Source organism: Ambystoma mexicanum, chromosome 7p (assembly GCF_040938575.1).
Source record: "Ambystoma mexicanum isolate Mex_15411 chromosome 7p, UKY_AmexF1_1, whole genome shotgun sequence".
NCBI classification, from domain to species: domain Eukaryota; kingdom Metazoa; phylum Chordata; class Amphibia; order Caudata; family Ambystomatidae; genus Ambystoma; species Ambystoma mexicanum.
The window spans coordinates 11,919,125-11,937,222 of record NC_090939.1 but is presented as its reverse complement, the minus strand read 5'-3'; the positions used below and the strand labels follow the sequence as shown (position 1 = coordinate 11,937,222).

At 47.1% G+C, this 18,098-nt stretch overlaps 1 protein-coding gene across 4 annotated transcripts in view; it reads left to right on the top strand.

Annotated features, from left to right (window-relative positions):
- The window catches only part of LOC138525617 (cystathionine beta-synthase-like protein), a 398,784-nt gene that overhangs the window by 165,521 nt on the left and 215,165 nt on the right, over nt 1-18,098 (top strand). For all 4 annotated transcript variants that reach the window (XM_069635667.1, XM_069635666.1, XM_069635665.1 and 1 more), the window contains exons 6-7: nt 4,443-4,577; nt 4,680-4,749. In XM_069635667.1, coding sequence (XP_069491768.1) covers nt 4,443-4,577; nt 4,680-4,749 — 205 coding nt within the window. The remainder of the gene's footprint in view (nt 1-4,442; nt 4,578-4,679; nt 4,750-18,098) is intronic.

Below are 18,098 nucleotides of genomic sequence, written 5' to 3'. Positions count from 1 at the left end.
AGAGAATGTTGTATGGTTTTTTAGGGTATCGTTTAACGACTCATACAATTTGCCAAAAGGGGCTAATGCAACTGTTACTGCAGACATTATCGTCAAGAGGTCAGGGTTTTTTGATGGGGTTTCTTGTGCAGAATTCATTGGCAGGTCGCTCAACCTTTTAGTTTTTTGTGGTGAGCACTGAGACGTGGAAATGGAATTTCGCTGCGCATGGAAGCTGTTTCTATTTTCTTGCAGTTTGTTGTATCCCGGCACCGCCGTCGGATTGTGAGTTTTTTTCCCTGTGTGGTGAGGCCGCTGTGGCTCCTTTTGAAGTACTGGCGTCCCGGTTTTCCCTCCGCAGGAAAGTATCTGGTTCTGTTGATTTAGCCAGGTCAATTGTGGGCAGTTTATTTGGAGAGCAGCCTTTTTCAGAGTCTAGGCTTTGAGTTCTGTTAGACCCGTCCCCGGGAAGATTTACATGGGGAAGTTGGACTGTAATCTGGAATAATGTCCTAGCGCGCGGGGACCCGCAAATCAGGGGCTCTGGTTCCCTTCTGTCCTTTGGTGTTATTGTTGCCACGTCGGTTCTAGTGTTGTGGGTGTTGCTTAGGTATTTCCTCTGGTTTCAATATGTCGTCAACAGTGGAGGGGCTTCTCTGTATTGTAATGGGGGCTTGTGTAAACTTGGTTTGATGTTAGGATTATCTAAGTTTTGTGTATCGGCAACTTTGCAGAGCTTTGCTGTTTGGGCTCCTGCACTGCCTCAAAAAATTCCTGCGTCACAAATTTCCCCAGTTATATCAAACTTGCTTTTTCGTTAGATGTTGAAAAAGTCTTTGAGTGCGTTGGTAAACAGGGGTTTTGGTAAGAACATCTTCGTTGACATGGTTTTTACCTGCTTTACGTTTTCACGTTTGCCTGGATTCTCTTTTAAGGTTTAACATCGTAGTCGAGGCAGTGGATTTCCCGCAGGTGTCTTTGACCCCATCTTCTTCAGAGGGTAGTTTTGGGCCGCTTGTCTTCTTGCACGTTTGGTCCTGGATGGTCTCGGTCGTGAATGGGCACCATCAACAAGACATTATTTGGCCAATCTGCTTCCTGTTTGTTCTTTGGGTCTACCGGCACGAGGGGGGGCTCCTCCCACCACCTTCTGCCTCGACCCTGCCATGTCGTCCCTGGCTGAGGGGGCCACATCGGCCCCGACACTCCTGGCCATCTCCAGACAAAGCTCCCACCGGGTTTCCGGCCCAGGTCTTCACAGGAACCACCACGGTATCACTCCCGATTCCCACCTGCCCCATGATGTAGAGGATGGTGTTTGCGGGCTCAATGGCACCTGGGGCCCCTACCAACCCTCCCCCGGGCCACTGCCGGCCTGTGACAGCCGTCACCACCTCTCCTTCGACAGGCAGATCAGGCTCGCCATGTGCAGGTAAGAGGGGTGTGGGGGGGAGAAGTTGGACCACAAACACCCCCCCCCCAGCGTCAGGGTAATGTCTTTTCCAGGAATGATTTGCAAAGTTTTAGATTTTCCTGCAACGTCTAGGATGGACGTGGGGCGAGGAAGCGCCTCCGGGGATGGAGGGCGCATGATGCAGGTGCCCGCCTAGCTCCTACAGCTAGTGCGGCCGCAATGAGGGGTGCTGGGGGCACAGGAAGCCTCAGGGACGGCCGTAACTGTTTGGAGGACAAGGAATACTGCACCTTATTGGAGTAAAAGGACTCTGAGGCAATTTTGTCTAGCAATGTCACTTGCTGTAATAAGGCACCTGGCGTTGGAATTGTAGTTTCGCGATGCTACTCACAAGTCAGAGGAAATCCCTTTCCTCACGTCGCACTCTCAAACTTCTCAGGCACCGGCCTTCTTCTTTCTTGGCTGTGCTTGGAGAAGTATCTGCACCGATCCATGCGTCCATGTCTGCCATAGACTGCCGAGACTGCAGCACCTTTACAGCAGCTCCGCGTACACAGGCGGCTTCTGCATGCCAGCTCCTCCTCCAGTAAACACCAGGCAGTGAGAGCAGACTCTCAGCAGTTTCTCTGAGACTGCAGCAGCTCTGCAGCAGCTCCGCGTACACAGGTGGCTTCTGAATGCCCGCTCCTCCTCCAGTAAACACCAGGCAGTGAGAGCAGACTCTCAGCAGTTTCTCTGAGACTGCAGCACCTCTGCAGCAGCTCCGCGTACACAGGCAGTGAGAGCAGGCTCTCAGGGGTTTCTCTGAGACTGCAGCACCTCTGCAGCAGCTCCGCGTACACAGGCAGTGAGAGCAGACTCTCAGAGGTTTCTCCGAGACTGCAGCAGCTCTGCGTACACAGGCAGTGAGAGCAGACTCTCAGAGGTTTCTTGGAGACTGCAGCAGCTCTGCGTACACAGGCAGTGAGAGCAGACTCTCAGAGGTTTCTCCGAGACTGCAGCACCGCGTACAGAGGCGGCTTCTGAATGCCAGCTCCTCCTCCAGTAAACACCAGGCAGTGAGAGCAGACTCTCAGAGGTTTCTCTGAGACTGCAGCACCTCTGCAGCAGCTCTGCGTACACAGGCAGTGAGAGCAGACTCTCAGAGGTTTCTCTGAGACTGCAGCACCTCTGCAGCAGCTCCGCGTACACAGGCGGCTTCTGAATGCCCGCTCCTCCTCCAGTAAACACCAGGCAGTGAGAACAGACTCTCAGAGGTTTCTAGCAGCTCCGCCTACACGGGCAGTGAGAGCAGACTCTCGGAGGTTTCTCTGAGACTGCAGCACCTCTCCTCGTACACGGGCAGTGAGAGCAGACTCTCGGAGGTTTCTCTGAGACTGCAGCACCTCTGCGTACACAGGCTGTGAGAGCAGACTCTCGGAGGTTTCTCTGAGACTGCAGCACCTCTGCAGCAGCCACCTTTTTGTCCAGGCCCTCAGAGTTCAACTCCATCGGAAGGCGTTCATCAGCACAGTCCCTTTGACATTTTAAGGACTTTTTATATGCAGAATAAAAGAGTTCTTTGCAAACCCACCAAGACTCTGACTTCCTTTTTTAAACCGATTTACACATAAAAGGGATGCTTTGATGTCCACATTAGTACGATTTGGTATTTTTCTAAAAATAATTGAAAAGCTGTAACATTGTTGAAACTGTCCCCAATATGTGCAGTTGATTAATAACACAAGTAGGACTTTGTGACAGAGTGCATCTGTGAGGATGGGAAGCCTGACCTTTTTAGTGATAAAATGATATGGGTGATTCTGTGTCTGAAAGTGATATCTGCAAATCGGACCTTCCTTTAATAATGATGCATGCCAAAAAGCACAATGCATGCATGTGTCTACTGAAATCCCCTTTAACTGCCTTGTAGTGGCGGCAGGACAGGGTAAAAGGTCAAATGTGTATTCCTGAACACAAGGTTCCAACAGACTGAGGTGGCTTTTTAACTATGTACCTCTGGTTTAAAATGCGTGTACACCAGAAGCCTATTTCTAATAGTTAATTTCTAAATATAAACCATACCTAGATTTTTCGTGGTGGCTTCTGAGATTACACAATTATACAGCCACAATCATTTGATGTAATTTGCCAGCTTTGTGAACAGTTACTCATTCATGGCAGGGCCTTTGTGTGAATTAAACTGTCTGGGCTGGGTGTACCCACAACAACCATGTTGGGTCTAGCCAAGGCTCTCTTTGATCCCCCTGAGAAGGGTTGTCATTTTCCTCCAGGGAACAGGACCACTCATTGGGTGGTCCCTTTTGGAACAAGTGCTTCAAAGATGGTTCTGTCATTACAATTCCCACCTTACTGGGGAGACCTATTAATGGAAGCAGACCTAGAAAAGAGGCAGAGTTAGTATCGCCACAGAGGGGTCTCGCCATCCTGGATTTTCCTAGGGCTCCCAAATGTCCTTCCCTTCTTCAGCCTCTTGTAGATAATGCACTCTGGGTTACGACATCACAGGCAAATGATACATGTTACGGCAACCAGGCTTGGACCCTTAGCAGGCTTGATGTGAACCAATCTGATGTGGAATCTTGCCTTTGTAAGAGGGGGACCCTCTCTCTAGTTGGTTCAGTACGTGGACTGGTGAATTGTTGATGGAATGAGTGGAACATTTCAATAAAGATGCCAAGGGGCACCACGATGTGAAGTTTGCATGTATTGAAGATCTTTCGGGTGGGTGGGAAATAATGTCAACATCAAGTAATCTAGACATGTGAGAAAGGAGTATCAGTTTTATAAAAGCTCACCAAAGATGCCTTGTGCTGTGGAAGGACTTGATGGGCCAGTATGGAATGAATCTCGGGCAGTGAAATGTAACTGTTAGTTCACAGTGTTTCAGTCTCTCCCCTTCACCATGTTTGCTTACAATGCAAACTGCTGAATTTAAGCCTGCTCTTATTTTTCCTCCCCTGTAGGTATCTTTAGTGGAAAGCTGGACAGTGGGAGGCGCCATCTTCTGCAACAGGTTCAGTAACATACTCTCGTCTCTTTGCTTCAGGTGGATGTGCTGAGAGCGTTGGGTGCTGAGATTGTCAGGACTCCCACCAGTGCTAGATATGACTCCCCAGAGTCTCATGTGGGAGTGGCCTGGAGGCTGAAAAATGAGATCCCCAATTCTCATATTTTGGACCAGGTATGCATTGCTTTGTAGAAACTGCTCCTCTCGCTTAATCCTCATATTGTGCCGTCTTGATCTGTTTGTACTCTGCTGAATGTGTGCTCTCTCTTCTTGCAGTATCGCAATGCTAGTAATCCACTTGCACACTACGACAGCACAGCAGAGGAAATCCTGCAGCAGTGTGATGGTAAGGCAGGAGAGGGGGGTGAGCGGCAATGTTGCACTCTAGGATACTGAGTGGGAGGGAGGCAAGGCATCTCCAGCAAACCCAGACCCGCTCTTCTAGAAGAAGGGCTTGTAGAGGTGTCTAAGCTGTAAAGGCCGAGAGGTGGAAGCAGGTACGTGGGAGAAGACTTGCCCAGTGTTGGGGAGAATTCTCAGAAATGTGCCAAGTGCCTTCTAACTTCGGAGACCCCCAGCTTTTTTTGCTGGACTTTAGGACTTTTAATTTTTATCCTGGAGCGAGTGAGACCTTTTTCCCACTCTCCCTTGTATTTTTCTGTGATTTGAACTCTGTGTTTATTTTGGTTTTGGAGTCTGACAAACTCCATAGACATCATCATTTTACATTGTGTCACACAGCACCTTCAGTGCAGTGGCACAGGGAAGTCTTTCAGATATTTTTTTTATTTTTTTTTTTATTTTTTTATTGGCATAAAATGCCTTTAAAAAGAGAAAGGAGATGAATGTTTCACTACAATTAGTTCATTCTTCTCTCCTTGAGTGTTCGGGTATCTCTCGTCTGATGGCACCTTAGCATCATGAGTTTGTAAGTCGCTTTCGATCCTTCGCCTTTGCTTCACTCTCTCAATTTTGTCCTTGTTTTAGGTGTTATGTCAGTAGTTTTTTCAACAGGCTCAAAAAGCGAATTAACGCATAATGCAGGTGTTTTTCCCGACTGTCGAACAGAGCTTGCCACCAATCGTCCGCACTTGGCGTTTGAAATTTCATTAATTGGGGCCCTAATGTCAATGTTCTCTCCCGGTGTAGGCTTTTGCATTCCAGTGTTAAATGTTTTAGAGTTTCTTCCTTCTTGTTGCAGAATCTGCAGGCTGCATTGGGTTCTTCTATTTTGCGTTGCTCTCTAGTCCACTCTCTTGTTTTAAATGCATTTAATCTGAAGTGTAGAAACAAAGCTCTGCTGCCGTTGTCTGGGGACAGTGCGATATAAGGCTGTAGGGTGTTTAGATTTCTTGCTTCGCTCGGCACCTCCTTCATTCAGTTGTTGGCTGATCTTAAGTTCCTAGTCACGATCCAATCTAATCGCCAGACCTTAGTTTTTGCAGCATTCGGATTGTCGTGTAGGATTTTTAGGTTGATGTCATAAAAAGCCATAATTTCCTCGCAGCGTTTATACCACATTGATAGCAGACAGTTGGGATTTCCTTTGCTGGGATTTTGTAGTATTTTGAATTGTAGGGCCACTTTCTTCGTGGTTATCTTTCTAAAGAGGCTCAGCAGATTCCAACTGACTCGTGCATTAATTGATGTTAGGTTTAGCTCGTATCTGATGCAAGCAGTTGATGTACCCTTTGGTAGTTGTAGAACTCTTACCCAGAAGATGTTTTCTAAGGTAGACCAGACATCCGCGGAGCATCCGAGGGCATTTTCAGCACCAAAAATCAGGGCCGGCACTACCTTTTGGGAGTAAAAGTTCCTTACCGGTTTTATTGAAAATTTACCGTATTTCTTGTGTAAGACGCTAGCTTGGCATGCAAATTGCCGACATTTGGATTTGGCTATCTGTTCCCATTGACTGTCGTTCAGGCTCGAATTAATTTGCATGCCTAGGTATCTTGTGTTTGTTGTGTTGTTTAGCCTCTCTATTCCCAAATGCCATTTAGGTTTTTTGTGCTTTGTTGTTTTCAAGTTTTGCAATGTTAACACCTCACACTTTTTTTTATTGATTTGTAAGCCATTAGCTCTCACGTAGAGGTCTACTGCGTCAATCTTTCGCTGTAGGCCTATGGGTGTTACGTCTAGCAATATTAGGTCGTCGGCATAAAGCATCCAGCTTAACGGGGCTCCGTGTATTTTTGGAGAGAAGGAGCGCACGCTGTCAATTGCATCTCCAATGTCCGATAAGAATAGGTTGAATATTATAGCAGCCAGTGGGCAACCCTGTTTGACCCCGCTATAGGTGTTTATCGCTTTGGACAGGGTGCCCTTTTGGTCCAGACGGATTTTGATGCTTGTGCCAGTGTGTAGCTCTTTGATGGCCGCTATCCGATCTTTTGGACATTCCCACTTCTTCATTTTCTCCCATAGTAGTTCTCTATCTATACTGTCGAAGGCATGTGAGAAGTCTATCAGTGCGAGATGCACTTGGGTTCTTGTTCTTATTGCTTCCATTTTAAGGAGGTTGATTAAGAGAAGATTCAGGGAGCAGCCTACACCCTTGACAAAGCCGGTCTGACGTGGGTCCAGATGTTTTGAGTCAGCTGCCCATTTTACAAGTTGTTGTTGTAAGAAAGTCGCGTACACTTTGCCTAACACATCTAGCAGCGCAATGGGTCGATAATTTGTTGGATCAGATCAATTCCCTTTCTTGAAGATAGGAATGTTTATTGCGCTTTTCCATGAGTCTGGACTCTTGCAGTTAGCTGCTATTCTTTTGAACATCATGTGACATAGCTCTGCCCACAGCTCTGGGTTTTCTTTGATTGTGTGGTTTGTTAGACCATCCGGGCCTGGGGCTCTGGAGGAGCTAGCTCTTTTTTTATCTCCTCAATGTCGTTTTTGTCGAATTCCAGCTTCCATTTTTCTAAAGTAGGTGGTGGTGTCTCTGCTACAGTTGTCCTTTTGCTATATAGCTTCGAGAAGTGTTGTATCCATTCAGCTTCAGGAATTGCATTTGTAAGTAATGCCATTTGTGGGGCTCCTGGGTTGTTTATTATCTTCCAGAAAGCAGAGGAGTTTTTGTTTTGCAGTTTTTGCATTATTAGTTCTGAGTCGTTCTGCATCATAACTGCTTTGTGTGATCGTAACCAATTTTTGTACTTTTGTTTACAGTTTCTTTTTGCAGTTAAGTAGCTTTTGAAGTTCGTTTTCGATAGATTTCTTATTTGCGCTCTTAGTTCTCTCTTTCTTTTTCTCAACTCTAGATCAAATTTGTGTCTAGCAACAAAGCCACGGGCTTTGGATCCTTGATGTTTTTCTTTGTAGTCGTCTAAGAGATGGATGTATTCAGTCTCCTTTTGATAGTCTACGTATGTGGTTAGTATGTTTTTGACCTCTGTTTTCTTTAGTTTCAGTCTCACCCTGTTGGATTCGATCATTACCGGGAATGTCCAAGTTGTGGGTTTGAGTCCATCATCTGTGGTACATGTCAGGATGACTAAGTCATGATCACTATTGGTCATAGGGAGCACCGTGAGGGATGTTGCATGTTGATGTATTTTCTCGCTGACGTAAAAGTAGTCAAGCGTCGATCGTTGGGTGCCTCTGGACCAGGTAGGTTGGGCTGGTATGTCTCCTGCTAAGTTTCCATTCATCAGGATGAGATTTCTTAACTCCATCTCTGTCGCCCATTGACTGGCGAGTTGTGTTTTGTTGGGATTTTTTGGATTCGATTCGTTGTTAACTGTTAGGCAATTCAGATTCAAGTCTCCACAGATCACAATATCAGCACCAACGTTTGTTTCGAGCCAATCATCTATTATAGTTGTAACTTGATCTATATATCCATTACCACTTTTAGTCTTGTGGTTCCAGTATAGGTTCAGGATATGGATTTTCTTATTTTCTTCGTAATTATGAGCAATTGTCGTTGCCTGAATATATGGAGTCACGTTTTCAGTGTTGAGGATTTGATATCCAGATCTCTTTTTGATCATAGTGATAAGGCCTGCCATGGGCCTACCCATCAGTTGTTTGATGGCTGGATTAAAGGCGATCTCGTATTCTCCAGCAATGGAGCAGTTATCCAGCCACGTTTCTTGGAGGCACACGACATCCAGCTCTGGGAAGCAACTCTCTTGGAATAGGTGCACAAATCCTCTGGTGTTCCAGGATCCAAACTTAGTTGTTAGGGGCGAGTGTTCTAGTTGGCGTTAGCTTTGAGTTGTTTTATTCAGGGCCTTTGCGAGCCACCCCCAATTGTCCGTTGAATCATATTTGTTGTTTCTAGTTCCCCTGTGCCATTTTTCTTGTTGAGAGCTTTGGTGCCAGCGACTGTGATTTGGATTTGTTCCACCGAGTCGTTTTGGACGTGTTCCACTTTTCTCAGGCCGCAGACATTATTGGTGCACTGATTTCTGTTATGTTGGCCAGCCTCTTGCATTTTCTCAGGACTCTTCACTTCGTTACTTTTCTTCCAAAAGGATGAGACTGGCTGTAGTTCTGTAATTTTATTGAAATTACTTTTGTGGGTATCTTCGTCGGTTAGTTCCAGAATGTCAAATCCGAGCGACAACAGCTCAGGTATAGCATCCAAGATACTGTTGGTTATAATTTTTGATTTCAGATGTAGTATAACGAGGTCGTTTTGACCTTCTCGTGGAAATTCCACTGTTTTGATGTCGTACGATTGTATCGTTCTCAGATGCGGGACACAGTGGAGTAGTCGTAGAACATTGTTGCGATTCATGATCACGTCGTCTTGACTTTCTAGTCTTTCAATCTTTATTTTGTAGGTGGGTATGGGTGCTTTGATGCCTAATTGTTCAATTTGGTGGGGTATAATTCTTTTATAATCGTCAGGCACTTGTTTTGTTGTGGGAGCTTTGGTTGCCGAGGGTCCTTTTCCATAGCACTTGTTTGGTGCAAACTTTCGAATGTCGTCATAAGTCTCCCGATTTTCGTTCTTGCGGTCTGATTCTATCAGGCTTTTGAGATTTTTTTGTCTTTTGACAGTCTCTATCCTCGTTTTTCTTGAGCAGCCTTTCCCGTCTTTCTGTCAGAGTGAGGAAGATAGGACTGGCCTTCACCGGTGAGGCTTTTTCAATGTTTACATTCTTGGGGATCATTGTACAGGTTCCTTGTAACGTAGAAACTTGTGAGGGCAACAATGTAGGTGTTGATTTTTGTTCAGTGATCCTATTTGCTGTGTCTCGTAAAAGGTCGTTTGAACTAGGTGACCCAAATGAAGTCTTAGGATCGATTGGCTCCAATTCGTCAGTGTCCTCGTACGTTGACATATTTATCAACTCGTTCAATAGGTCAGCTTCCTTGTCAGAATCCTCGCTTTTTTGATTTGCGTGCTCGCTTATTGCCTCCTTTTCTGTGATCTTTTCGAGTGCATCTCAGACAAACTCGACTGGAACCCCTCTCTCTGCTGGCTGTACTTCCATTGCTGCTGCAGGAACTGAGTACCGGTGGATAGCAACACCATAATCGAGTGCATCGTTTTTAAGCCGGAACCGAGCTACAGGAAGATCCCTCGAAGCAAGGCTGAGCAAGCCTGAGCCACCTCAACAGAGTGCTGGACCCGAGAAGCAAGAAAAGCCTAAAAGGTGGCCAAGAACTGCAGTGGTCCTATTCGCGAGCAGCTGAAACCGCGAAGTGCCGCTTATCTGAAGTTTGGCAATTTCTGTCGCCGACCTTCGAATCGCAGTGCAGGAGTCCCCAGACGTCCTCCCTCTTTTTCACACAACTGAGACCCAGGAAAAACATGATCTGCCAGACTACAACAGGGGTTATTCGGGGTTAGATCCACAGATTTTATGTTCTGGTTTACAGTTACATTTACTGTTTTTATGTTGCGTAAGAACTTTCTGGAGTTGTTTCCGCGTCGTGTGTTCTTGGTGCGTTGATTTTTTGTTTTTTTAATTTGAGGTTCCTTTCTAGTTTGGTTTGGATGTGTCCTCGTGGTCTGATTAGTATTTTGCTTAAAGATCGCGAAGATTCCTTTATTTCTTTCAGTTTCAGTGTCGAGGTGCCCAGAGGGGCAATCTTGTAGTCTGGCGCATTTCTCGATGTTAGTTGAGGTAGTCGGTGTTTGTGGATCGAGGGAGGCTGGATTTAGTGTCGATCTTGTTTTATCTAGGATTGTTTGAAAGCAAGGCTTGTTTAGTTGAGCCTGTGGATGCGTGTTAGATGGAATAGCTTTTGATGCGTTATCATGTACTTCAGGGTTACTTGTCTCCACCGATCTTGTATCGTCGTGAAAACAAGTCTGCTGTGTGGTGTCATCTTTGGTTAGATCTATTGGTAGAGGCAGGGGGCTAGTCGCCCCTTGGCTTTCCCCAGGGTTTAAATACCTTCGCTTGGTTAAATCACTGTTTCCAAGAGCAGTAAAGTGAAATTGACTTTACTTATATTTGTATCTTTATAGACCCAGCACACGCTATCTTACAATAGGGTGCTGGAGGGGTTACCTAGTATCCCCATTGTCTATCTTCTCATGTAAAAAAATGGTGTTACCCTTTCTACTATTAATGGCTGTTGGCAGTGGTTTATTTTTTCCTACCATTGTGTGTTTTTACTGCAGGCTGAATCCTCAGCTGCAGTATTGCACCCATGGGTGCCCATTTTGTCAAAATGGCCCGGTCTTCTTTTTTCATAATTTCTTGTTGGAAAGATCCTTCTTGAGATTTACTCTGCGCGCCAAACCACGTTTGGTCTCTTTGTTCGTTTTGTCTTTTGTGGGATTCATTGGGGAAGCCCGCCTTTGGCTCCAGCGTGTCTGGCCGGCAGGAAGCGAGGGCGGTGCCTGAAGCTCCCTGTACTTAGTCTCCTTGGTTACAGGAATGCACCCACAGTGATTGGCCAGCTGGCTGTCCTTGGAGGACAGCCACCCTGCTGTGTGAGTGACAGCTAGGCTGCCAATGAATGGGAGAGACCTGCATAAAAGGCGAGGTCTTTTTTGAAGGAAGACAGAGTCGACCACTGGACGAAGGAATCCAAAGAGGAACCTGGAAGAGAAGCTTGCTGCAACTCCTGGACCGTTGGTTTGCCCGGTGAAGCCCTGCTGCAGTGCTGAAGCTCTGAATTCGCCTTGACTAGAGAAGCCCTGCAAAGCACGACTTCTCCCCTTGGGTTGGTGGGACCAATCGACCCCAAGACAAACTCGACTGGAACCCCTCTCTGCTGGCTGTACTTCCATTGCTGCTGCAGGAACTGAGTACCGGTGGATAGCAACACCAGAATCGAGTGCATCGTTTTTAAGCCGGAACCGAGCTACAGGAAGATCCTCCGGACTCCCTCGAAGCAAGGCTGAGCAAGCCTGAGCCACCTCAACAGAGTGCTGGACCCGAGAAGCAAGAAAAGCCTAAAAGGTGGCCAAGAACCGCAGTGGTCCTATTCGCGAGCAGCTGAAACCGCGAAGTGCCGCTTATCTGAAGTTTGGCAATTTCTGTCGCCGACCTTCGAATCGCAGTGCAGGAGTCCCCAGACGTCCTCCCTCTTTTTCACACAACTGAGGCCCAGGAAAAACATGATCTGCCAGACTACAACAGGAACAGAAGCCAGCTGGAACCAATTTCTTCAGACCCTAAGGTACTGTGAACTAAGGGGTACTGTTGTGTAGCCTTGCTTGCTCTCAGTTGAGACCTGCTTGGCTGCCCTTTGCAGAGTTGCGTGCAGCTTTGCCCCTCATAAACCCCACAGCTTGTGGCCCGACAGTGATTTCTTTTTCTACAAAACTCTCTATAACTTTGTACAATACTTTTAATTTACCTTCAAGAAGTGCTTCAGCTCCCCTAGGCTTTGCTCAAGTGACATTGCTTGTCCTGGCTCCGTGGAGACTCTTCTAACCTCTGACTTTGTGTTTTAACTGTCCCTCCAAAAAGTCACACATTCTTTACTTGTATAGCTGGGCAAGGGTTCATCTACATTGTATTGGGGGGTTTAAAAGTGCTTACCTGTTTGAGAAACTTGTTAACCATTGTTACCCTCCCTAACCTTTTCCTTTTTGACACCATAGTCCGTCTTGCTCTAAATGTACCAGTGCTGTATCAATGTCCACATTGTCCTAGTTATTGAAGTTACCTCAGGGTGTAGGAAGTGTTTGTGTGCCATTCCAAAAGGGTATCTACTGATTTATTGAAACAGAGTGCATTTTGGAAGTATATTTAAGTGTTACATATTTATTTATTTATTTACATTTATATAGCGCGCAAGCAGCCCAGGGGCATTGAGGCGCTGTTACTTGCAATAAACTTAGTTACATGGTACAGGCAGGATAGCGATTGTTACTTGCCCCCTTCTAAAGAAGGCTTATCCAAACAACTGTTTCAATTAATAAATAATTATTTAATCAAGAAACCTTGAGTATAAGTGGTATTTGGATACTTGTGACTGTGAAACTCTGTGTTGCAAACCAACAGCTCACATTGACCATTCTTGAGATAAGCCTGGCTGCTCAGTCACTCTACCAACTTGTGTAGTACAGGCCTATACCAAAGGTTGGGTTCACTATTGCCAAGAGGGCAAGGCTGGTGCAGTCTCCCACAGGTTACTGCATACAATCTTGCCGAACACCCTTTCTGCAGGGTAAAAAAACAGTGACACCTGGCGGCGTAGGGCATCCTCTAACTTGCCACCTAATGCACAACTGAGCCCCTCTGAAGGGGGTTGGTTGCTGAACTCCAGTGACAGCATCATGCACTTTTATGTCAATTCATTTGGGTAAACAATGCCCCCCCCGCCAACTAATCTGTTTTTTCAATATATTCTAGGACCTGTATGAATATATAAACAAACTCCGGTCATAGAATATGTGGGGAAAGCGCTTGGTAGTGGGAGGGGAAACAACATTGCTACTCCAGTTTCATCTGGCTTCCAATATGTGCTGTTTAGCACTGGGGCATCCTTCATCTTTCAGCCGTTTGTGGGGGTGAGATTTATTTTATTCATTGTGCCTTTTGTAAGGCGCTTGTACATCAAGAATTTGTGTTTCAAAACACCCACAGGGAACAAAACATAACAATGGAAAAAATAACAATGTGTGCAGAGGTGGTCCTAGTAGGCCTTGTGAACATTCGGAACGTGCAAGTGCAGAGAGCGAGGAGGGACAGGAGAGGAGGGGGTAAGTGCTAGAGGCTCCACAGAGGGGGGGGGGGAAGTGCCAGAGAGCCAATTATAGGGCGATAGGCAAGTGCCAGGCAGTGACCACTTAGGAGAGTGATCACCTGTCAGTATGGTATGCCTGTGGGACAACATAGGCCAATGGGGGCCCAAAGACAAGTGCAGGGGGAGGGCAGAGGCTGCAGGCGATTGAACAGAAGGCCAGGACTCAGCAGGACCCATAAGGGTCCAGGCTGCCAATCTCAGCGACTCTGGGGATTAGCACGGGAGGGAGAGTGGGAAGGAGGAGAAAAGGAAAGTCTTGAGGAGCTTGCCGAATTTGAGGATATCTGTCTCAAATCAGAGAGGAAGGGGGGCTGTTCCAGAGGAGGGAGCCAGCCGAGGAGATGGATTGGCCACCCGCTCGTTGCTTAGAGAAGCGGTTGACAAGCAGAGAGTTGAAGCGGGAGGATTGGAGAGATCTGGGGGCAGTGTATTTGGTGAGAGCAAGTTGTAGATAGCATCGTCCCAGGCCCCAGACAGCCTTATGGATGATTCAAAGGGATTTGAATTTGATCCCTGCAGCAACTGGGAGCCAGTGGAGAGATTTTGGGGCTGGAGAGATACGGTCCTTGGGCTTGAGGCCAAGGATAAGTCTTGCAGCCCTACTCTGGATTAGCTGGAGGGGGCCAAAAGAGGAAGAGGGTAGATTAAGGAAGAGGCTGTTGCAGTAGGACTGCCTAGAGAGTACCAGAGCTCTGACATTGACCTTCTGAGGAAAAGGGAGGATTTCTCTGAGGGGGTGGAGTTGGAAATGGGCCTTCATGGTAGGTCCAGGATATGAGTAAGGAAAGGGAGAGGAGTCCAAGATGACACAGAAGTTTATGGCTTCAGAGGAAGGAGTGGGGGGGGGGGGGGGGCATAGAAGGTGGCCAGAGTGAAGGGAGAAGAAAAGGAACATGTGTCCCAATAGGAGGGATCTCATTCTTGCTGGCGTTGAGACTGATCATTAGAGGCGCACCAAGACTGGATAGCGGACAGGCAGTCAGGAATGCTAGAGGAAGTCTGAGGCAGTTCAGTGGGAAGTTTAAACATGAGTTGGGTGTCGTCTGTATAACACTGAAGTGCAGGAAGAAAGTGGAGATAAGTTGAGCAAGTGGATCGAGATACAGGCTAAAGAGCCAGGGTGAAAGGTTAGAGCCCCGGGAGACGCCCCAAGTGGAGATAGAGGTGCGAGAGGAGAAAGGACCCACTATAACCTGGGAGGGATGGTCAGCCAGTCAAGGGCCCGCTCCGAGATACCAAGGGTCTCGTGGAGCCTCTTAACAAGGATGGAGCGGTTCACCATAACAAAGGCAGAGGAGAGACCAAGCAGAATGAGAACAGCAGGTGAGCTAGAATTAAGAGATGCAAGCAGTTCTTTATGGGTGTACAGAATGGCAGTTCTGAATCCAGATTGATGGTCGTGCAGGCAACCAACGAGCTCAGTGAGCTGGGTAAGTTGGGGAAGACCAAGTATTCAACATTGCGTGTTCAAGATTGAGATGCTGGCTGTTTTCAACACAATGGCTGAGGTATCCTCCATATCACCAACCTCAAGGCCTCTACAGAGGCCAGGGCTTCTGATTCCTCTATAGCAAATAAGAACTTGACATAGAAAACCATGTACTCCAACACAGCCCTCAGCCATGTTTGTAGACTGGAGATGCGTGCAATCCTCACCTTGCATATGGCGCTGCAGGGTTACTGCCCCTCATGCAGCCCGACCTGTTGTACTTCAGCCGATCGAGAGACCCCTGGCGTTGCATCACTGTTGTCCATCTATGCAACCTTTTCAGAAAAGCAGATTTTGCTCTTGTCAGAAAGGCTGATACAGTCTGAATCTTTCAATGAAACTCTCCTCCTGAAGATGTGTATGACTTGTTCTAGATCGTTCAGCAGTTTACTGCTCTACCATTGGTTCCATTACACTGAAGGCAAAAAGGCATGGAGTATTGGCCTCGTCCTGCCAGGTACAAGCACCCAAGCGGCAAGCTGCAAGCTTATGGTCCCATTGGCTCTTGTTGTTCTGGAGCCCACGCAGATCGTCCAGACTCCAGCTTGCAGATGACCTGGTATTATTTCTGCCTTTGGTGTCACCCTATAGCAGACTTTGTCGTAGTGTTGACCATGACCGATACCCCTATGCAGTCATTGCATCCTCCACTCCTCTGTAAAAATGTTGCACCTGACAACTATAGTTTGCACTGCGGTTGATCTTTCGCTGAGGGCCTCCTGTTACAATACCTATTACGTTGCTCTAAAGACTGGAGGGGTTATCTTTACCTTTGCCCTCTATATGTTAGGGTAAAGGCACAGAACACCCCAGCAAGGCTCTCAATTTGAGTAGCCAGGCTTAATCTTTCAGGCGGTGATGCAGGCTGGTTCTTTAGTACAGTGTTTCCCCAATGCCCCCACAAAGGAAGATGCACACACTGTTAGGTGATAAAACAGCTTCTTTATATAAAATAAGGTTACTACCTCAAACATAAATATATACATATAAATAATAACACTTTGTACTTGGAATACTTATTCAAAGAATGGAAAATATATGCGCACTCTGTGTAACCACACAATACTTAAATCCAGTAGTAGATGCACTAATGCACTAACTGCAGACTATTTTAAATGGCAGGTGAATGCTTAAGTGAGGTGTAACAGCATACAATAGGGAAGAAAGGCAAGGTAGTGGTGAACAGTGGCAGAATACTTTATTTTGGCTAGATAGATCATTCGGAGTAAGGACTGCACCCCGCCCCCCCACCTGGGCATCCTGAAAGTGAAAAGTTAGGGAGTAACTTAGCCTCTCTTTTACAGCCCAGTCCAATAATGTTCAATAACCTTCTGCTTTCTTTGAAAGGTTCTACCACCCCAAAGCTACTGAGAGGCCACAGGAGAAAGGGATCCAAGACGACTCTGTGACCCATGGACAACTCCTGAGGCTAGAAGATGCTCTTCTTCGTCACAGTCACTTTGGTGCCTTAGTAGACGAAGTGGCAGAGTTTCCCGGTTTCACTAGACTATTCCCTCCGAGAATGGACCCGCCCACCCCAAAGAAGAAGGTGCCACTGGGATGCTGAATCCACGAGAATAATGGAACCAAAGTATTTCTGAAGTGCAGCAGTTTTACTCCTTGCGGTGCTCTTCTTTGGTCAATGATTTCTCCGACAGTAGAAGTCCTGGGAAGCTAAAACTTGCAGTGGGCTCCTTAAAGGCTTGGCAGATGAGTAAGACCCCTGGGACCCTTCAATGACTTCTAGCCTTGACGGGTGCACAGGTCACTTTTGGTGTTGGGTTTTGGGATATTGTGGTTTTCCGACTCTCGGTTTTTCGGTGCTGCAGCCGCAACACGGACCTCTTGACGGATTCTAGTGACCTGGACTCGACCACTGGAGTGGACCTCGGACCCTCACCAAGTACGGACCATCAGGACGTCTTCGTTAGCTTCTGGTGGCAGGAAACCCACCAACTGACTTTCATCTGCACTGAGCGACTCTGGACTCTCTAAGGCAGGGAAAAGTGTTCAGTGATGATGGCAAGAATGTCCCTTGAAATATTCTTAGGCAGTTTGGAACTTTCGCAGCTCTAGGTGTCCATCAGCACTATGCCAGGGTACCCCTTCTTCTGGGCAGTAGGCAGCAACGGCTTCCAGCAGTCATAAAACACACTTCCGGACCCTGGGTGAGACCAATGGACTTCTTTGACTCAATGTCTGGGCACTCCTCTTCAGGACTCACAAAGACCCCTTCTCAGGACGGCAGGCACACAGGACTGGCTTCCAGGGCACTTCTGATGAAGAACCGTTTGCACAATGGTCACAGGTCCTCTCTGGATCAGTCCTTGGGAGACACAACTACTTTCGGATTACATTTAAGAAATGCAGCAGCAGACTTCTCCAGCTGGGCTTTAAGGAACAGCTTCTTCTTGCCGTGTCTTCAACTTCAGCTTCTGGACAAATTGGTAAGTGAGAGGTCCCCAGATATACATATCTGTTCCCCATGCACTCTTGCTGAGCCAGGCTCAGGCAGCCAATCAGACAGAAGGGCATTTGTGCAGGCAGGCAGCCATCATGCTCGCAGGCATTCAGGCCATTCACTCCACCCAGACACCCATAACAAAGAATGTGGATTGGGATAAGTACCCAGCCTTTAAGCACACTACACTGCATGTATGTCGGGTTCAGGCAGGGCTGAACTGTGTCACACACACAGAAACCAGACACCCACAACAGAGAATGGGAGTTGACTCCCAACTCCACCCATACAGGTCCCACTCCTAGGGTGTACACACAACACCTGAGAAGGCTCCAGTCAGTCTGACAGGAGGCAGCCCCAGAGCCATAGATGGTGTTTCCACCCAACAGCCGCCATTCAGGAGGAAGAGACGGAGTCGGGCCTTCCCAGGACTGTGGGAAACAAGATAAAAGGCAACAGAAACCAAAAGGCCACAGGGGCTATCTTTCCTTTGTGTAGGAATCCATTGATTCCTATGGCAGGGCCTGGGCATCCCAAAAATGGAGGACACTCCGAGCCACTGCCAAGTCAGCAT